This window comes from Saimiri boliviensis, chromosome 9 (genome assembly GCF_048565385.1).
Source record: "Saimiri boliviensis isolate mSaiBol1 chromosome 9, mSaiBol1.pri, whole genome shotgun sequence".
Lineage (NCBI taxonomy): Eukaryota > Metazoa > Chordata > Mammalia > Primates > Cebidae > Saimiri > Saimiri boliviensis.
Window position 1 is genome coordinate 55,751,206 of NC_133457.1, and position 18,773 is coordinate 55,769,978.

The 18,773-nt window shown below is 38.7% G+C and overlaps 1 protein-coding gene across 6 annotated transcripts in view; it reads left to right on the forward strand.

Moving 5' to 3' along the window:
- The first annotated feature begins 4,427 nt into the window (after positions 1-4,427).
- The window catches only part of PLOD2 (procollagen-lysine,2-oxoglutarate 5-dioxygenase 2), a 122,807-nt gene continuing 108,461 nt past the window's right edge, over positions 4,428-18,773 (forward strand). For 4 of the 6 annotated variants that reach the window (XR_012519246.1, XR_012519247.1, XR_012519245.1 and 1 more), the window contains exon 1: positions 4,458-4,734. Coding sequence is in view for 3 of the 6 variants with exons in the window: in XM_074405910.1 (XP_074262011.1) it covers positions 4,626-4,734 (109 nt within the window). In the remaining 3 variants the exon portion in view is untranslated. Of the gene's footprint in view, positions 4,735-18,773 lie in introns of all 6 variants that reach the window. The other 2 variants (XM_003930930.4, XM_003930931.4) reach the window with 1 other exon arrangement.

Consider the following 18,773-nt stretch of genomic DNA (forward strand, 5'->3'; position numbering starts at 1 on the left):
TCTCCAAGCCCTCATCTCCAGTTTATATCTTACATTCACTGTGGTTTCTGTTCCCATTTAAGTTTTGATCTTAAACTTGTGTTTCCCAATGCTATAATAAATGACTTCCCTGAGGCTTCCTCCTATTTCACCAAGTCTCTCTTCTGTAACACTGTTCCTATTTGTCTGACTTTAACAGTCCTTTGCTGATTTCTTTTTTCTCTTTCCTCAAAGGGTCCGCCTTCTCTGAGTTTCAGCTCTTGGATGTCTGGTGGTTTTTCTTTGTCCTCTAATTCATTTAACATCCCCCTTCCTCTGTACCTCCAGGATTATTACACGAATTCCCAAAGCTTTATTTCTTATTCACTCCACAAATATTCATTGCATAAATATTCGCTGACTCCTTTTTCTCTCTTACGCCCACATTCAAACCATCAAATTTTGCTGGCTCTACATTCAAATCTATCTGAAAATTGACCCTCATTTACTGCTACTGACTTGCTTAAAGCCTCCATCAGGACCACCACTGCATTAGCCTACAAATTGGTCTATAGGCTTTGTATTTTATTCTCTACTCGCTCTCCCTTATCTTCCTCTATTGTGGCAGCTGTGGACTGTGTGATCCCTTTCAAATCCTACTTCAGATCACGTCACTGCTCTGCTTACAATCATCCAAATGGCTTTTTGATTCATTTAGGTAGTAAAGGACAAAGCTGCTATCAGGCTCTACTCTTATCATACTATCTGTTTAATCTGCTTGCCTCTGCCCTTCTTGTTATGTCTCAGGCTTCATCTCCTACTATTCTTACCCAGTTAACTTACTACTACTATTCTTACTCAGTTACTATTCTGAACACTCAGTTGCCCTCTTGCCTCCTCACAACACTCCAGATATTTTTGGTCTCACAGTCTTTGCACTTCCTTTTTCTTCTGCATGGAACACAGGTCTCCTGTACAACATGGTCCCCTCTTTTTCTCACCACTTGCAGGTCTTTCCTTAAGAATCATCTTTACAGTGGGGCTTTCCCAGGACTCTTTACTAAAGTTTCAGTATATCTCCCCTCCTTATTGGTCTTTCCCAGTTACATGTCCTGATTTACTTTCTCTGTATCACTTATTACCATAATATGCTTATCTCTTTGTTTTACCTGAAACTGGAAGGACAATAGATTTTTGTTTTTTTCTGTCACTGATAAGTTTATTTTTACCAACATCTATCTAGAACAGCCCCTGAGATATAGTAGTCATGGAATGTTTTTTGAATGAATCAATGAATAAACAAATGTGCTACTACGGTACAATGATTAAAAATAATTGAATTCTGACCTCAATAAACAGACTGTATAATTCTAAGAAAAGACCCTGTCACAAATGAGAGAGATTTGCTTCAGAAGTTAGAAATCATGGAACAGGGACATCTAACCCAGCCTGTGAGGTAGCACAAGTTACCCCAGTTGGGCTTCCTGTAGGAGGTGGCACTTGAGCTTGATAGGCATTAGTCCAATGAAGGAAGGAGGACAGATTTTGTCATCCTATATATATATATATATATATATATATATATATATATATATAAAATAACATAAACAAAGGTATGATTGTTGAGCAACGGCTGCTTCTCTCATTTCTCCTCAAATTTCCTTACCATTTCTGAGCATGCCACTCTGATTTCTTATGATCAAGAGTTACATCATTGGAGTGGCTGCTACCATAGCAGTTGGGAATGCCTGGGAATTAATGAGTGTCCCTCAGCCTTTAAGTCAATGACTGATAGGTTTTGGGAATATAATATCCCAGTTCTCTGACCCATTGACCAGGATATTTCTGAGTGATGTATAGTACATTAATTTTGTAGGATTAAGCTCCAATTACACACTGTGGTTGATTTAATTGGATATATTCCCTTTTCTGTGTTATTTTACTTCACCTATATTGTTTTCGCGAAACTCCACAAACTGCTTGTCACTGAATTTGGGCTCATGCTTGGCCTTCAGAGGAACCCAAATGATTCCTACCTAAACTTTAGAAAATTAAAGTGACAAAGCATTTGATCTGTTTTGGGAGATAATAAAGGAAACTACATTGGTTGGGATTAGTTTGGCATGAAGGAATCTGAATACTAGGTTAGGCAATTTGGATTGTTTCCAGATCTGTTATGAAATCTGTTTGGTGATGAAGCAATCAAAAGGATATCTGCGTATGATTAATCTAGTTGTGGTGTATAGTGGTATCACACTGGTGGTGTGGAAAGTCTACAGGAAACAGCACAATTAGGATATACTCGAGTGCATTATTGAGGTAGTAGTGAGAATGGAAAGGAATAGATGAAGAGAAAACACAAAGGGAAAAAAATGACAAGATTTGGAGTCTAGCTCTTTGAGTTGGCGGGTGTGGGTGATGGGAAGAGAGAAGTAAAAATGTCTGAGGCCATATGAGTTAGAGAGCAATAGTATCAACAGAGATGAGGGAGCTGAGTGGGATCTGGACTTGATGAGTTAAAAGACATTCTGAGTTTCTGCCAATGGAATATCCAAGTAGAAATCTTCAGCAGACCACTGGAAATATAAGAAGGCAGGAAGGATTTGGTTTCAGAATTGGGGCTCTTTCAGACTGTGTTAGAAGTGTCTAGGTGTTTTGAAAATCCCAAAGAAACACTTGGTTTCTACGAGTCTCACTGTAGTGATAAATTGACTCTTCACAGAGAAGGAAGAATATCATAGTAATCTGCAATTATTAGTGGACTTTTGGAGTTTAAACACCCATATACACCTGTGGTGTAGAGAGGCAGGGAATGCAGGGTGTAGGAGGGCAGAAAGCCAGGTTCTACCTGTGCAAGTTCTTAAAGATTCTGTGAACCAAGGAAGCAAGATGTCAAGTTCAAGAAGTTTGTCAATGACTGGTTTGGATTTCTGGAGACAGATTTGGCCAAAACAACAGCCATTCCTAGCAGAGTACTTGGACTCAGACAACTGATGCTGTTTGCTTTGTGCCTAGTTTTACGGAGCTGTGCTTGCCACACATGAAAGGCTGTTATTAAGGCATCCATCTTTTAAATTTTTTTCTCTCTTCAGGCTAAATAAACCTTATTTCATTCTCACAGGTCATAGTTTCCATTTCTTTAATTATTTGTTACTCTTCTCAGAACTTTCTCCAGTTTTCCTCTTCTTTTAAAAAAACTGACAGGAAACCTTCAAAACCTTCAGAGTAATAACTGGCTTAGTTCTGGACACAGGAAATGATTCTTTTCTAAAATGTCACATCCCAGGCAACGTTTCTTTGCAGGCTTTCCCACCTGTTTTTAATGCTTTCAAGGTAAGATGAAAGCATTAAGCTCATCTTATCTTGTGTTAATTTTAGACAAAATGTGATCATAATGAACATATTTTCCACAATTTTCTGTTTTAATTTCAATGACCCAGAGTTAAAACGGGTGTTGTCTCAATTCTGTTTTTTTCTCATTTCAAGAAAATTTAGGCAGAATATTCCAGAATGGTAGCAGCAGTCTGGGTCTCTTTCTCCTACATGATAGCTTATGTCATTGAATGTATGAGGCAAAACTGTCAAGCCTTTTTCTTAATTATGCTTTTGCTACCACTCATTCCAACAGATTCAACCCTTGGCTAGTTAAAATGTGAGAACAGGAACAACAAAAACTGGAATTTTCTTAGACATCAGTCAGAAGTGGAAGCAGTGGGGACCAAGGCTCGGAGAACTCCATGGCTCCGACATAATCTTTCTGAGTAGTTTTCCATGTGGAGTGGAAGGTCTTGTAAGCACAGCCCCGGGATGACACACGCTGGGCTCCGATTCCGCAGGATTTACAAGCCTCATTACTGGAAAGCGTCTAAGGCTCTCCTGGCACAAGCGACGGAGCAAGAAATGTTCACCGGACAATAAAAGTTTCGGTTTACGGAGTCAAATAAACGCACAGCCTTCCTTTTACAGGGTGATGAACCTGCCCCCGAATTAATGAGGGGCGATCCATTTTCCATGGCTTAGAGTCTGGCGAGGTCCCGTTCAGCCAAGATTGCCGCAGATGTGCAGTCACTTCACGTTGGCTGGAGTGTCCAGGTCCGCAGAAGAGCAGCTTCTCACCCTTGGAGGCTGCGGTGGAAGCTCCCGAGGCAGCAGACGGGAACCGAGACGCGAGCACCGCCCTCCCGCCAGATTCCCGGCGGCTCCTCCTCCCTCTCCCAAACCCACTCCCGAACCGAAGTGCAGGCTTCCCCGTTCCAGCCAGAAGCGCTGCGTGAGCCTCCACACGTAGCCGCGGGCAGCTCCTTAAATAGCGTCCGCGCGGAGCAGACAGTCCAGACGTGGGGCCCGGAGGGCGAGCGCACCGGGCGCGCAGCGGCGGCGGGTCAGCGGGCGGCCAATAGCCAGGGCGCGGCCCGCCCCGTCGCCTCCCCTCAGGGAGCCTATAAGGCGCCGCGGCGCCCGGGGCGCCAGCTGCTGTGCGCCTCCGCCGGCGACCTGACGGACTCCGCTGCGTTACGCGCCGCTCCGACTGCCGGCCGCGCGCCTCGCCCGCCCGCTCCCGCCCGCAGTTTCAGCCCGGGGCGGACCTGGGTCCCTGCGCTCTCGCGAGAAGTGCGGCGCTGCGGGGCCGTGGGCGCCGGAGCCCGCGCGGCCCTCCAGGGCCGAACATGGGGGGGCGCACGGTGACGCCTCAGCTGCTGCTCCTTGCGCTCATCCTTCACTCCTGGAATCCCTGCCTAGGTGCGAACTCCGAGAAGCCCTCGAGCATCCCCACAGGTGAGCACCCCGCGGTCCGCCGCTGTCCCGCGAGGCTCGGCCGTGGGGGTGGCGGGTGGCAGTTCATTCATCCACCAGCCCTTCCGCGGGGCCGGCCAGGTGAGTTAGCGGGGGCCTGTCCCCACTGACTTCCCCAGAGTTGCGGTGGGGCGGCGCTGGTCTCAGGGGAAGCGTGGGCGCACCCGCCCTCTTTGGCTCCTTGGAGTTCTCGGAGGACTCAGCGTGCCCGAATTCCCCTGCAGAACAAGTTGAAGTTTCCTTTTGAACCTGCAGGTCGTGGGCACCAACACCTTTCCTGCAGCTAGCTCTCCTTTCTCCTCCTTTCTGCGAGTTGGCATGGATTTATCCGTGATGGACGAGGCTGTAGTCCCTCTGTGACCTGAACACGGGGCTCAGTGTACTTTCTGATTGATGGTGACACATTCCTTCCAGCACCCCAGGAAGCAGCCGGTAACACCTCCCTCTTGCCAAAAACAACGCTCAAAAACCTTAGTTGTTTTCAGTAAGTCTGCCTGTCTACCGAATATCTCCAGGCGGCAGCTTTTCTCCTTTGGGATTTGAAGGGGAGCCGTGGACACACAGCTGCTCCCCTTACCTACCCTTTTCCTGAGCCGGGTGCTGTTCTTGTTTTCAGAAGCTGGAACTGCAGCGAGAGTCTAGTCAAGTTCATGTAAAACAAAACTTTTTACATTTAGCCAGATTAAAGAGAGTTCACTACATTTGTCTAAACATGCTTTGCTGCCTTTTGCAGTACATGAGAAATCCTTGTTTTCCACATTTGTGCTCAACTCTCTGAAATTAGATCTTGCATTTAAACGACTTTTTTTTTTTTTTTAAGTCATTTTGGCACCATTTTCCCCCCTAGTTAATAAGTGCTTTTCTACTTGAATTTTTCTTAAGCCTAAGGATAGAAATTTCTATTTAAGAGTTACATTCAAAAAGTGGCATTTGGTCTACAGTCCAGTAATACATGTAGCAGTAGTTTTGTCTACATCTTTAAGTGTTTCAAAAAACGGCTGAACTGCCCATCTTTCTACATTCCTGCCAAACAGTGCTTGCTTTGTTAGCTTGAGAAACTTCACCATTCAGATGGCTTTCTATCAGTTACAGGATGCTTTTCTTTCTGTTAGGTATATGTGGCCATTTAAAAAAGGATTTCTGAACCCCTGTGATTCCTCTAAATTTGAACTAAACTTTTGCATAATTTAAAAATATTTCTTCTAGCATAATATATAGAAAAAATAATGTAAATGCCTTCAGCAAAATTGGAAATAGAGACATTTAAAAAGGAAAAACAAAACAAAAAAATTCCCCAGAAAAAATGTCTTTGTTGAAACACCCAAGGAAACTTATTGGGAAATAAGATAACCTCTAAGGATTTTGTTATGTTTAGAGAGGCCTCTTTGGCCTTTGTATATTTTATTCCATTTCACTGCCAACACCCTTTACTTTTTAATAGAGGACATCCCTTTGTAGCTGCCTTTATGTTTATAGTCACAATCAACTACCTTTCTCACTCTGGCTTTTAAATTTAATGGAACTGGACAGTAAACTTTTAATGGATTGTCATATCAGAGAAAGAGAATTTTAGATATGAAAGTTTCCTCAGAAGACGACATAATACCCACTGTTTAAATATTTGGACTGGTCTTTGGTAAGCAGGCATGGGAATTCAGTTAGGGCCTAAATGTGGGAAAATACTAATTTGTGGTTAGTGAAGCCAGCAGTAGTCAGTTTGATCACAAATTTCGCTGTAGGTAGTTTTCATAGGTTATGTGATAAACCAATAAATGTAGAGGTACACTGCTTGATAAGGTGAGCAGAATCATGGACTGTGGTCTATTTTACTCTTTACATATTTCAACTGAAAATTACTAAATGGAAACTTATTCGTTGACAAAAATAACAGGATCTTCTAAAGGACTCTAAATTGTCTAGCTTAATAGTTCTTTAAGAAGAGTGTTTATCTCTAACCCTGTTTATTTGTCAGCATGTCCCAGCTAACCAGAAAGAAATGGATTAGATCACAATTTCTTGGTCCTATTGACATTTGTGAGCCAGACACTTTTTTCCTTTTGGGGACTATCCTGTGCATTGATGTTTAGTAGTATCCTTAACCTCTGTGCACTAGATGCCAGTAGTATTTCCTTTCTGATCTGAGCACAAAAAAAAAAAAAAAGGAAAAAAAAAAAAAGACCAAATGTCCCCAGAGTTACAAAATTGCCCAGGGTAGAGAGTCACTGGATTAGACAAATCTATTCATATTTGAGGCAATGTGGCATTATAGTATTACTGGAATAATAACAGCAAATCATTTTTGAAAACAAATATTTATAGTGATTTTCAATTTTCCTTCTATAGTTGGGAATGTGATACACATTCATCAATTTTTGGAGTATAATTTTTCCTATCTCTGCTGCTTTGTTGATCAGAGTTGAGAATATCGCATTTTGTTAAATTTTTGAGAGTTCTGTGTGCTATGCAAGGAAAGACTGAAAAAGATTTTGGTTAAAATAATTATTTTCTCTGAAAATGATGTATAGGAATCGTAACCTGAAAATTATATCATTATGGGAGCTTTCAGAGGCAGAACCTTGGTAATCAGTGCTAGTAAATCTGTTTCGTACCCTGATTTATCTTTCGTGTACTTTTTGCCTTCTAGATGGGATAAGAAAAGGGTGGATGTATTCCTGCCAAGTCTTTGCCTTCAGGTCTCCAGACCTAGATCAAATTTATGTGTGTTTTCTGAGACACCTTACTGTTCTATGATCTAAATTGGGTAGAAAACAAGTTTTGGGCAAAAATAAAGGAAATGGTTTCAGATGTTTCTGTCAAGACCAGTATTTTTCTACCACATTCATTCGTTTATAAACTCTCTAATTTACTGTGGTACATTCAAGGAAAAAAGGAAAGGTTTGTCCCTATCTACTGATGCAAACTAGCAATTTATGGGGTGGAAAGGGAAAGAGCAAGATCCTGGAGAAACCTCTGGAAGAGAGAGGGTCTTGTCCTCTGTGTGCTTTCTGTATTCTGTGCTTCAGCCATACAGAATGACATATCATCCATAAACAGACAGTGCCTTTTATTTCACATGAAAACAGACATGTAAAACAACTCTAGAGAATGTGAAGACAAGAAATGAAAATTAAATTGAGCTACCTTTTTACTATCCATCACATGGAATAAAGCATCTTAAACGCTGATCGTACCAAACGACAGGATGGTAATTTACCGTTGATGGAAGCGCAGTGTCTGTGAAGAACAATGTAATGTCTACTGGAATTGAGAATCCACATGTCCTGTAATCCTAGATATATACATGAATAGCAGTCTCAACTTTCTGTTCCTTTCTTTTCAGTTTTTTGAAATCCTGTTTATTGTTTAAGTCTAGTTCCTAGGGAATTCTTCCCCTTGCTATTTTCGTTTGGTTCTTTTTAACTTCTTAATGTAGTTGGTTTATACAAATCATATTTACTTTGTATAATAGGTCCTTGTGCTTAATACATTATAAACTCTTTAAGTGAAGTGCTGAGTTTTATTCATTTTTACGCTCTTCACTGTCTACACTGTTCTTTTGCCACAAAGACATTCGGGTTTTCTTTATTGAGTTTCTGGCCTATTCTTAGATTTATGAAAAGTAGCATGCAGTCACTGAGGTTGTTAGTTGCTTCTTCCCTCAGAACTTTATCTGAATTCACCGAGCTTCCTTTCTCTGCTAGGGGACCCATATGCTATATGATTTAACAGCTTAAAAGTGAAATGTCTGCTGCCTTGTTTCTCAACCATGTTTGGCAATCCTTCTCCACAGATTGTATTTCCCCCTTTACCTGCTTTACTCAATACAACGTGGTACCTTCACTATTACTTTCAGGTAGTTGGGTATAAGCTTTTTAATAGGTGGTGAGATGGAGATTTGGAATGGTTATATAACTTGCACAAGCTCACAGAGCTGGAAAGCAGTAGGAGAGAAGCCTGTGCCTTTTCTTCAGGCTGTGCTTGTCTTTCCAGACCTTATAATTGTTCTCTTGAACTTTTGGGACCTATGGGAAAGAAACAGAAGCTGGGCATCAGTGACTTAGAGAAACAAATGGAATGCTTTGCTAAAGGGGAAAACACATAATTTGCAGGTTACGTAAAGGGAGGAGAAAGGAGTAGGCACAGGCTGAAGGAAAACTGGGCGCTAGGCCAGCATGGTAAATTACGGTCCATAGGCCAAATGTAGCAGATCCAAAACAGCTACTTGTGTTTGTGTGGCGTATGAACTAACAATGATATTTACATTTTTAAATGGTTGAAAAATGCTAAAAGGAGAATAATATATTATAAAACATGAAAATTATAGGAAATTAAAGGTTATTGGCTCCCAGCCACATTCATTCATTCATGTATTGTCTGGCTGCTTTGGTGCTGTAAGGCAGAGCTGAATAGTAGTGACAGAGACTATAAGGCCGCAAAGTCTGAAATATTTACCAGCTAGTCCTGCACAGAAGAACTTTGCTGAACCTTGCCTTAGGAGATGACATTCCCACTTAAGCTGTGTGGCTCATGCAGATCTGCCTTTGGAAGGAGCTGGATTCTGGACAGTAGCAGCTGGCTCTGGGCATTTCAGAGACCTGTTTTTCATTTTTGGATTTGCCAGTGATTCCTATGGTGTTTTGCATTCAAACATAGTTTCTCTGTTACATCGTTTTAAACACAGTGCTTGAAGCTAACAAGACATGTTCTTTGGTGTAAATAGTGTTCTCATGATCAAAAATGGATAAAACACTCTGATGGCTAGTTGGAAAGGAGATGCATATTTCTTCTTCAGAGTTTGAATATATTCTAGAAATTTGTTCTAGAAACCTGGTTATGAATTTGTGGCTGAGCTCCTGGGAGGAAATAATTAGCACATTTATCAATGAGTATTTTTGTTCTTTAATCACTGCTATAAACTAGACTAAACTGAGAATTTAGTGGCTTTTAAAGTGACATATACTTTTTAATTTGCATTTTACTCATTTTCATTTGCTGTTGATTGCTTGCCTCACCAAACTCAACTGAACAGAACTAATTTTCAAAACTATTGAAATTGCAATTAAAAATAGTTATCTAGAATAGTAGAATTATAGAGTCTTACTTTTTTTATTTACTTATAGACAAGGTCTCACTCTGTGGGTCAGGCTAGAATGCAGTGATGCTATCATAGCTCACTACGGCCTGGAACTCCTGGGCTCAGGTGATCCTGCTTATTGCCTCAGTCTCCCAAATAGCTGTGACTACAACTCTTTTGTTATTTGTTATCTTTATTCTTCTAACTACCTTAAAACCTATGTGTTGCAACCATATTTGGTAATTACACTATTAAAGATGGTATAGCAGTACAGAATTGATTACTGCCCAACTGTGTCACAAAGATACCTCTTCAAAAAATACTGCTTATAATTTAAAAATATAGTAACTTCAAATAAGTTTTTGTTTTCAGAGTAACTTTACAAGCAACTCAAAGAGCAAAGATACATTGTTTTTATACATAGAAGGAAGATTTTCTTTACAGATTTTCTTTTGTGTATTGAAAGAGGGAAATGTACTTTTGTTAATAATTTTAATATGGTTTTCTTTAAAACAATGCAATCAGGTGTGTGCATTTACATACTTTTATGCTGATTGACTCATGCATTTTTTTCAGGCCTTGATTGTTTTAGTAGCATATTGTCGCAGATTTAGAAAAATAATTTTAAAATTTCTATTTTAAAATGTGGATATACCTCCCCTTTCTTGAATTTATTTCTTAAAGGAGATGTGATTAATTGAGAAAATGCTTAATTTGTTAGTTTGGAAATATGCTTCATGTTTACAATTTCTTTTCTGCTATGAGGAATTAGGTTTAAAGTTTAGTTTGTATAGGTTTGTAAATAAATTTTAACCGGGAAAAAAATCTATAATTTTAAAAATAGATTTTATTAACGAAAAGCAAAGGTAATCCAAACTGGATAACCTTTGCTTTTTATTTCAAGAGCAATTAACACTATTTTTTACAAGAGAGTATCAGCCTGTGCAAGTTCATGAATGATGGGGATACTCCCCAGGCGTTATCAATACAGAAGTGACAAGTCATACTACATTGGAGTGTCCTTTCCTTTTTGGCTGAAGAACTACTGTATTTTTTTTTTTTTTAATCAAAATCTACACCAGAAGTTAAAAAAAATATTTCAGGTTTGAATACAATTTAAAGAACATGATTATTACTGTAAATATACTTAATAGACTTTTAATACAAATAAGAGTCTTGGTGAACATATAGCTAAAACAAGAGGCTAATTGAGGTGGGGGAGTGGTCAGGAAAATTGTTTCTAATAAACATTGGTAAATTTAAAAAAATGGGCCAGAGTTAAAATTAAATATCATTTATACTGATAGTTTATTGATTTTAATATTGCTTTTCTTATCTTGTGTGCATAAGACATCCTGGTGTTTATTGCATTAACTAATCATCTGCTCAGTCAATTTGGAGTTATATTCACAAATTTTTGCAAGGAACTTTCTCATTTGCTTTCCAGTTTCTGTTAACCTATTTTAGGGTTCCTTCCAAAGGATAGGTGAGAGATAGGACTTTCCTTTTATTTAAATGCTGTTTTTCTATTTTTTTTTTCTTTTTTTTTGCTGTGCACAAGTAAATCTTTATGGGACAAAGGAATTTTCAAGCACACATAACTTTTATTGTTCTTGACACTACCCCTGATCAGCCTCAGACATTCAAGTGCAGTAAGGATATACTGAATATGCATCATGTTCCATAGTTTGACCCTCCCACAGGCACAATAACAAGTGGAATAGATATGTGGATTTTGGCAACCTTGGCTTCCTGATGCTAGGGCATCTATCTGGCCTGGGAGAAGAAAAGCTGCAGAAGCTATACTTCTTTATTCCAGAGCCCTGGCACACACTGTCTCATAGGCAAGGCTGCTCTGCCATTGACTATTCTGTTTTAAATGGCTTGAAGCCATAACTTGTGTGGGCCTTCAGGTGCAAAATACTTATAGACGCTGCACACAGGGCTGAGAAGGGAGCCAGTAACATGGAGGTCTTTTTAAATGCATTCTCTATCATGTTCTTTCTTTCCTTCCTGTTTCTAGCAATGCACTAAACGCCAACAGCTATTTCATCTTTAACAAATTTGACAAATACAGAGTTTAAATTATTTCTTTTTTAAAAAAGGAACCAGCTAACAGTTTGCTGGTAGCAGAAAATGATCTCCTTAATTTGATCACCTGGGGAAGTCTTAAAGTACTGTTATGAAGAGGGCAGATGGGTTCTTTGATGGGATTTTCCAGTCTTGCCCAAGGCAGCTGTGAGGCTCCTTGTCCTCAGAGCCCTTTTCTCCTGCTCTGGCCGTACTGGTTCTTTCCTGGCCTCCAGCTGGAACCACAGTGGTGACCAGAATGCTCTGCTTGTCCAGGGCCTTTGGAATTCCTGTCGGCCACGTCTAGAGAGGGACAATCCTCCTTTTCTTCTTAGTTTAGTTTAGACGAGGTTGGAATTTTTTAAAGTGACTTTACTAAGTAACCAAGGGCAAAACAAAACAAAACCCTACACTGGAAAGTCACCAAAGAAAAGAAATGAGTAGACTTACAAAGTAGAGATGCAGAGTTTTTACTCTCCTCTGACTGTAGTATAATAGTTAGCTACCTGCACACCCGGCACATTTTGGGGGTTCGTGAGTTCTGCTTCCTGGCTCAGCATTTCTTTCTCCCCTCTTCACTCTCATTTCTCACTCTTCCTACCACTTCCTTTTTTTTTTTTTTTTTTTTTGAGATGGAGTCTTGCTCTGTCACCAGGCTGGAGTGCAGTGGCGCAGTCTTGGCTTACTGCAACCTCTGCCTTCTGGGTTCAAGCGATTCTCCCGCCTCAGCCTCCTGAGTAGCTGGGACCACAGGCACATGCCACCATGCCCAGCTAATTTTTTTTGTATTTTTAGGAGAGACGGGGCTTCACCTGTTGGCCAGGATGGTCTTGATCTCTTGACCTCGTGATCCGCCCGCCTTGGCCTCCCAAAGTGCTGGGACTACAGGCATGAACCACCCGGCCCTACCACTTCCTTTTATGTAGACAACTCTTCTTTATGGTTGGAGTCCATGAGGTCCATGGGTAGACAAGTGCTAATAGATGGCCTAGGTATATTTGTCATTTCTTAGGGACATATTGGCATAACTCTAGTCATTGGGCCCTTTATTTTCTTCTATAGGTAGAAATTTTCTATACTGTTGCCCATAACTATTTATGTATTGCCTTAGTTCTTGATTTTAGTGGCAATTTGTATATGCTTTTATATACCCACATAATTTAGTAAATTTACATTAGTTTATTTAGCTAAGCTTTACAAATTCTCTCATAATACAGTTTTTTTTTTCTAGAGGTAACTAACAGCATTGTAACTTCTGAGATGCAAATGTATGCTAACAGTAATTCCCATTGTGTAATACTGTAAAATTTTGATAATTACTATTTTTAAGTATAATTGGAGTATTTATTGACTAGCAGTCTGTGTTCTGTTGCTTTGTGTGAAGGAAAAACAGAAAAACAAACCAGAATGAACAAACAAAAACCATACAAGGTTCAGTTGCTGTTCTATATTGAAATTCCAAGATTCTTACAGGGAAAATAATGTATAAAACTGGGCAAATCAAACGAATACTTACAGGTAAGCAACCTGAGCTTCAGGAAGAACTCACACATCTGGCATCAGGAAACCTGTAGTATCTAAGTTCTCATCCTTTCACTCATCCACCTTGAGCCGATTCTTGAGCCTCTTCAGACTTCACTTGTAATTTGTGATCCTTGTAGTGCTGTGATTTGATGTCTCTTGACTTTTAAGTGTCAGAATGATGGTAGAGACAGAGTGCTACAGGAATCAGAAAAGAGGTCTCAAGAAAATTTACTACGAATATTTTGGTAGGCCAAAGAAGGCATAGATACAGGTTGTTTTGTGTTTTAAATTCTACTTTTTCTACTACTTATTGTATCAAGGCTTGGACTTGGCCAGGACTTGGTGTTGCTTTTTTCTCTAATTAGCTTTTGATTTAGATGCAGGATAGTAGGTCAAGAATAACTAGAATTAAATTTACATTTAAAAATACTCCCAAGTATTTTTATATGAGAAGGGAAAACAGTCTGGTGTTTATATGAAGCTATTTTCTGTCTCCAGGGATGAACCATATCCTCTTCAATACATTTAAATATTGTAAGCTGTTGAAAAAATAAACTTAACATTCATCCGTTTCAGTGCTTTTAAGTCAAATAAATTAATAACAATTATGCTGGTAACTTTTTTTTAACTTTTACTTTAGGTTCGGGCGTACATGTGAAAGTTTGCTCCACAGGCGAACTCATGTAATAGGAGTTTGTTGTACAGATTATTTCATCACCCAGGTATTAAGCCCAGTACCCAGTGTTATCATCTCTACTCCTCTCTCTCCTTCCACCGTCACCCTCAAGTACAGCCCAGTGTCTGTTGTTCTCTTCTTTGTGTTCATGAGTTCTCATCATTTAGCTTCTGTGTATATAAGTGAAAATATTCAGTATTCGGATTTTAGTTTTCTGAGGATAAAAGCCTCCAGCTCCATCCATATTCTCACAAAAGACATGATCTCATTCTTTTTTATGGCTACATGGAAGTTAAGAAAAAGTATTATAATATAAACTGCTTAATAATTGGGGACTATTTTCCAACTTGCTACATAAATAATCATCAGAATACCTAGATCCACCTTTTAGATTCATTAATTATCTTTAAAATATTATTGCATTTAGTGAACTAGAAACATGGTAAATATAAATGAAATCAATTTGTAGGGCAAAAGTATTTATGTGCATACACATACGTATGTATGTGTATGTACACATATGTGTTTACTAGCCATGGAGATTGTTGTTGAGCCTTAAGAAAGAAATAGAAACTATGAGTTTTAATCTGGACGTTTCTTCTTTGATATATTGCTAGGTCATTGTCACAGTAGCATTTGTTCTACATGTGTTTGCATCTTTAGACTGGAGCTTATCTAGTGAGTGGTATACTCTCAGCTTAATCCTTGGAGAAGATGGTGGTGTCCAGTTATTATCATTTTTTTTTTGCTATTTTTCCTATTGTTTCTAGAAGGATTTTATGTAAATTTAAGGAAGCAGTTCAAAACAATTGGAAGGGAAAGAGGGTGACTTAATTTTACAAACATATATAGTTGCTTATACAGTTATTTTTCGAGTATAAGGTTAGCAAATATTACAGAAGTATTTATCCTGGTTATTGATTTTTGGAAATTAACCATGATTTACTGAACAAGCAAATAAATACCAGTAGCTTTACTTTTGTACGGTATATTAGCTAAAATAAAAATCTGGTTTATTAAAATGGTAAACTAACCTTTATCTTACTATTTAATATCACTTACTTGATATTTTATGATCCTTAAGTATAAACATGTCTTTTAGAAATAAAGTATCACATTCTAAACAGCTAATATAATATCCTAAACAACCATGTTCCTTTTCTTCATAGAAAGTCATTAAATGGCTCTATAACTCTAGTACCAGCAACTCCATAGATAAGTGAGTTTTTTCATATTGAGATAAAAGATAAACTAAGAAGTCTACTTTTGAACCGTGTACACAAACTTAAAAAATAACTATTTTTGATAGTTATATCTCATTTTCTATAACTAGATTTAAATTCTTTATTGATGCAGGACATGAATTTTTCTTAATGATTCTCAGAATATCCCACACTTAAATTAGTTTAAAAGCGTGTTTGATTTGTAGAAAATCCTTTGAAAAAAGAGTCCTATTCAGTTTGAAGAGGTGATAGGAGGCAGAGAGTAAGTGAGATAGAGGAAAGGAAATTGCTTTTAAGTATGATAGAAAATTCCAAAATATGTGACTTCAATGGGTTTACACAGTTTATTCAGAAAAATCTGAACTAGAAGCCACTGCTAAGTGCTGACAAGGGAAATTTTGCATATGTAAAATGTGACACTGAATTCTTCCCTGAACAGAAATATGGTTTGGGTAGTTTCATCCTTGGGGTTTATTTATCTGGATTATGCTTATTGCTGTTGTAGCATTTCATATTAACCGTATTAAATGGAATATCAAAGCCATTCTTTGCATGCCATAATTTTCAACCTGTGGTCCAGTGCGCATGGATCCTGATGCAACATACACACTGAGAAGGGTGTGTATTTGTTTTTTATTTGGTTTCAGGAAGTCAGCTGGTTACTTCAGTAATCAGCACAGATTCAGAAATACAGATGCTGTCATTTTATGATGCGGTAATGAATGTATTTCTTATTGGATGAGGGTGTTTCATATTGCTTGGTATTTCTGATAAATTTTAGTACAAGTCTGTTGTGCTTTGAATTACTGGAGAGTTGTGTTATTTCCTCTTTTATTCTGATTAAGTGTATTACAAAGAATTTGAGGATGATGCTTTTTAAATATTAGGACAAATGCAGAAATAGTATAGAGGAGTGTTTGCTTTCTTGATATAGCCAGATGGAACTCTCTATACAAGGAGACTAGAGACCTCAAACTTTGAACTTCAGAACTTTGAAGTCATTTTTTCTCATTCCTCTGATTTATTCTCAGTATTCAGGTATTTGCTTTGCTCATTATTTTGTCTCTGTCTTTGTTTGATCTGTAGTGAAAAGTAAGTGTGTGTGTGTGTGTGTGTGTATGTGCCTGCCTGGCTAAATAATTATGTATCTGAAATAGGTAAAGATTATTTTTAACAAGATCTTAATATTGTTATTGCATTCAACAGTGATTCCTTAATGTTATTTAATACCTATCCAAGTTCACCTTTGCCTCTTTTTCTCAAATACGTGTTTTTATAGTTGATTTGTTTGATCCAGATCCATAAATTTATATTCCTAAACACTTTCCAAATTCTCACTACCTTAGTCTACATTGCAGGGCTCTGGTAGTCTCAGGATCAAACCTAGCCTGCGTATTGTTTTTCAAAAGTCTCAAATTAAGTTCTATGTTTTTTAAATCAGGAAATTTTACTTAAAAATCAGAATTTTTTTTGTCTTGGAGAAAGAAAAAGGAAAAGAAGGCCTGGAAACCTAAGTTTGCCTTCCCATATAGCAACAACAGCTGGCTGACTCTGAGGAGTCCTGTCTTTGTAGGGGGTACTTGTGCGCTCCTGGTGACTTCCAGTCACCATAACAGGTGCCTGGCTTCTTCACTAATGTGTTTTCAGCCCCCTCTCAGTATACATCACTGAAGTAGATAATTATCATTGTTCCTAAAATTATTTCTTTTGTCTCATCTTTCTTGAGTCCAGTGACTCTTAATCAGAGGGGTTTTGTCCCTCCGTTCCCCGGAATATTTGATAACGTCTAGAGTTGTGAGCAGTGGGTGTTACTGGCATCCTGTGGGGAGAGTCCAGGGACTCTGCTAAAATGTCCTGCACTGCACAGTATGACCAAGAAAGAATTATCTGGCCCCAAATGTCAGTAGTGTTGAAGTTGAGAAACTGCTACAGTCTGATGGTGCCCTTCTAATTTCACTGCCCTGCTACCAGTGCCTTCTCTATTTCCAAGTGTGTTTATTATTGTTTCTCAATTTGCACTCTCTTCATACTGGATTCTTCACTGTCCAACCAAGATATCATGCTTTTACCCATCTTTTTGGGGAGGAGAGTATTGTATTTCAAGGTCCCTTGACTGTCAAAATACTGTTTGTCATTTTTAAGGCCTCTATCTAGCTCATTTAGCTAGCTGTTTCTTACGACATTTTATCACAATATTCTCAAAAAATTATTTTGTTGTAACTGGAAAATTCCTTGAAAATCTATTTGAACACTGTCCCTCATTACAGTCTCTGCTTCTCCAATCTGAGAAACTGATCCTAGACATATTCTTATATTCTAGTTTTTTAAATAGATTTTTATTGTCCGTTCAATGTTGAACTCCTGCAGTATTTGCTGCAAATATATAATCTGTGATTTAAATTAGTATTTAGTATGTTATTCTCAGTCTTTTCATGTGAATTATCTTTACCTTCTTAGCTGGATTTTAACCTGCCAGAGGATAGAGATTGTATCTCTTGAATTGCTGTGCCTCAGAACTCCCAGCCTCTGGAAGCTTCACGGCCTATAGGCCTTACAGGGGGCCAGTCAATTAACCCATGGCCCCCAAATTGGGGGTGGGGAGGTGGGGAGAGATAGCATGGGGAGAAATGACAGATAGAGCTGAGGGGAAGGAAGGCAGCAAATCACACTGCCATGTGTGTACCTATGCAACAATCTTGCATGTTCCTCGCATGTACCCCCAAACCTAAAATGCAATAAAAAAATAAATAAAAACTCAAAAAAACAATTCTGAGAAATTTAATACCATTACTTAAAAAAAAAAAACAATTAACCCATGGCTTACCATAGTCACAACTAACAAGGTAAGTGAGAACCCTGTATTGATCAGGGCTCTATTCAAAAGAAGAACCCATTTTAGATATCTTGAGCAAAAGTAGATTTAACAAAAGTAATTACAAGATTATACAATTATTGGAAAGCCTGGAAGAATAGGCTTTAGCAAAGCTTCTAGTAGTGACTTCTAGAACAGCAGAAAGAGCTGACCAAAGTAAGAGGTGACTACCTCTGTCCCAGCTGGGAATCAGGAGCCCACCATCGAAAGTATTGAGTTCAGAAACAGGCTTCCATAGGTGTAATCCAGAGATGAAGAAGCTGTCTCCATCGATTCCTTATGCCCATGAATATGATGACTATACCAACAATGCAGAATTCAACCACAGCCTTTGCTGCTGTTAATATATCTTTTTCTCTCTTTCTCTTCACCTACCCTCCTCCTCAGCTCCCACAAAGTGTGGAACTGATCCTAGAACACTGGCGTAGGGTAAACTATATACTTCTGACCCTGCTTACCAATGGACATGGCCAAAAGTGATAGGGAGAGGACCATCTGTTTGTCAAATCTCATAGGAATACAACTGAAAGGAGGGGTATAATTTACATCCAGTCATTTAGTTCCAAAGAACTTGCAGAAATG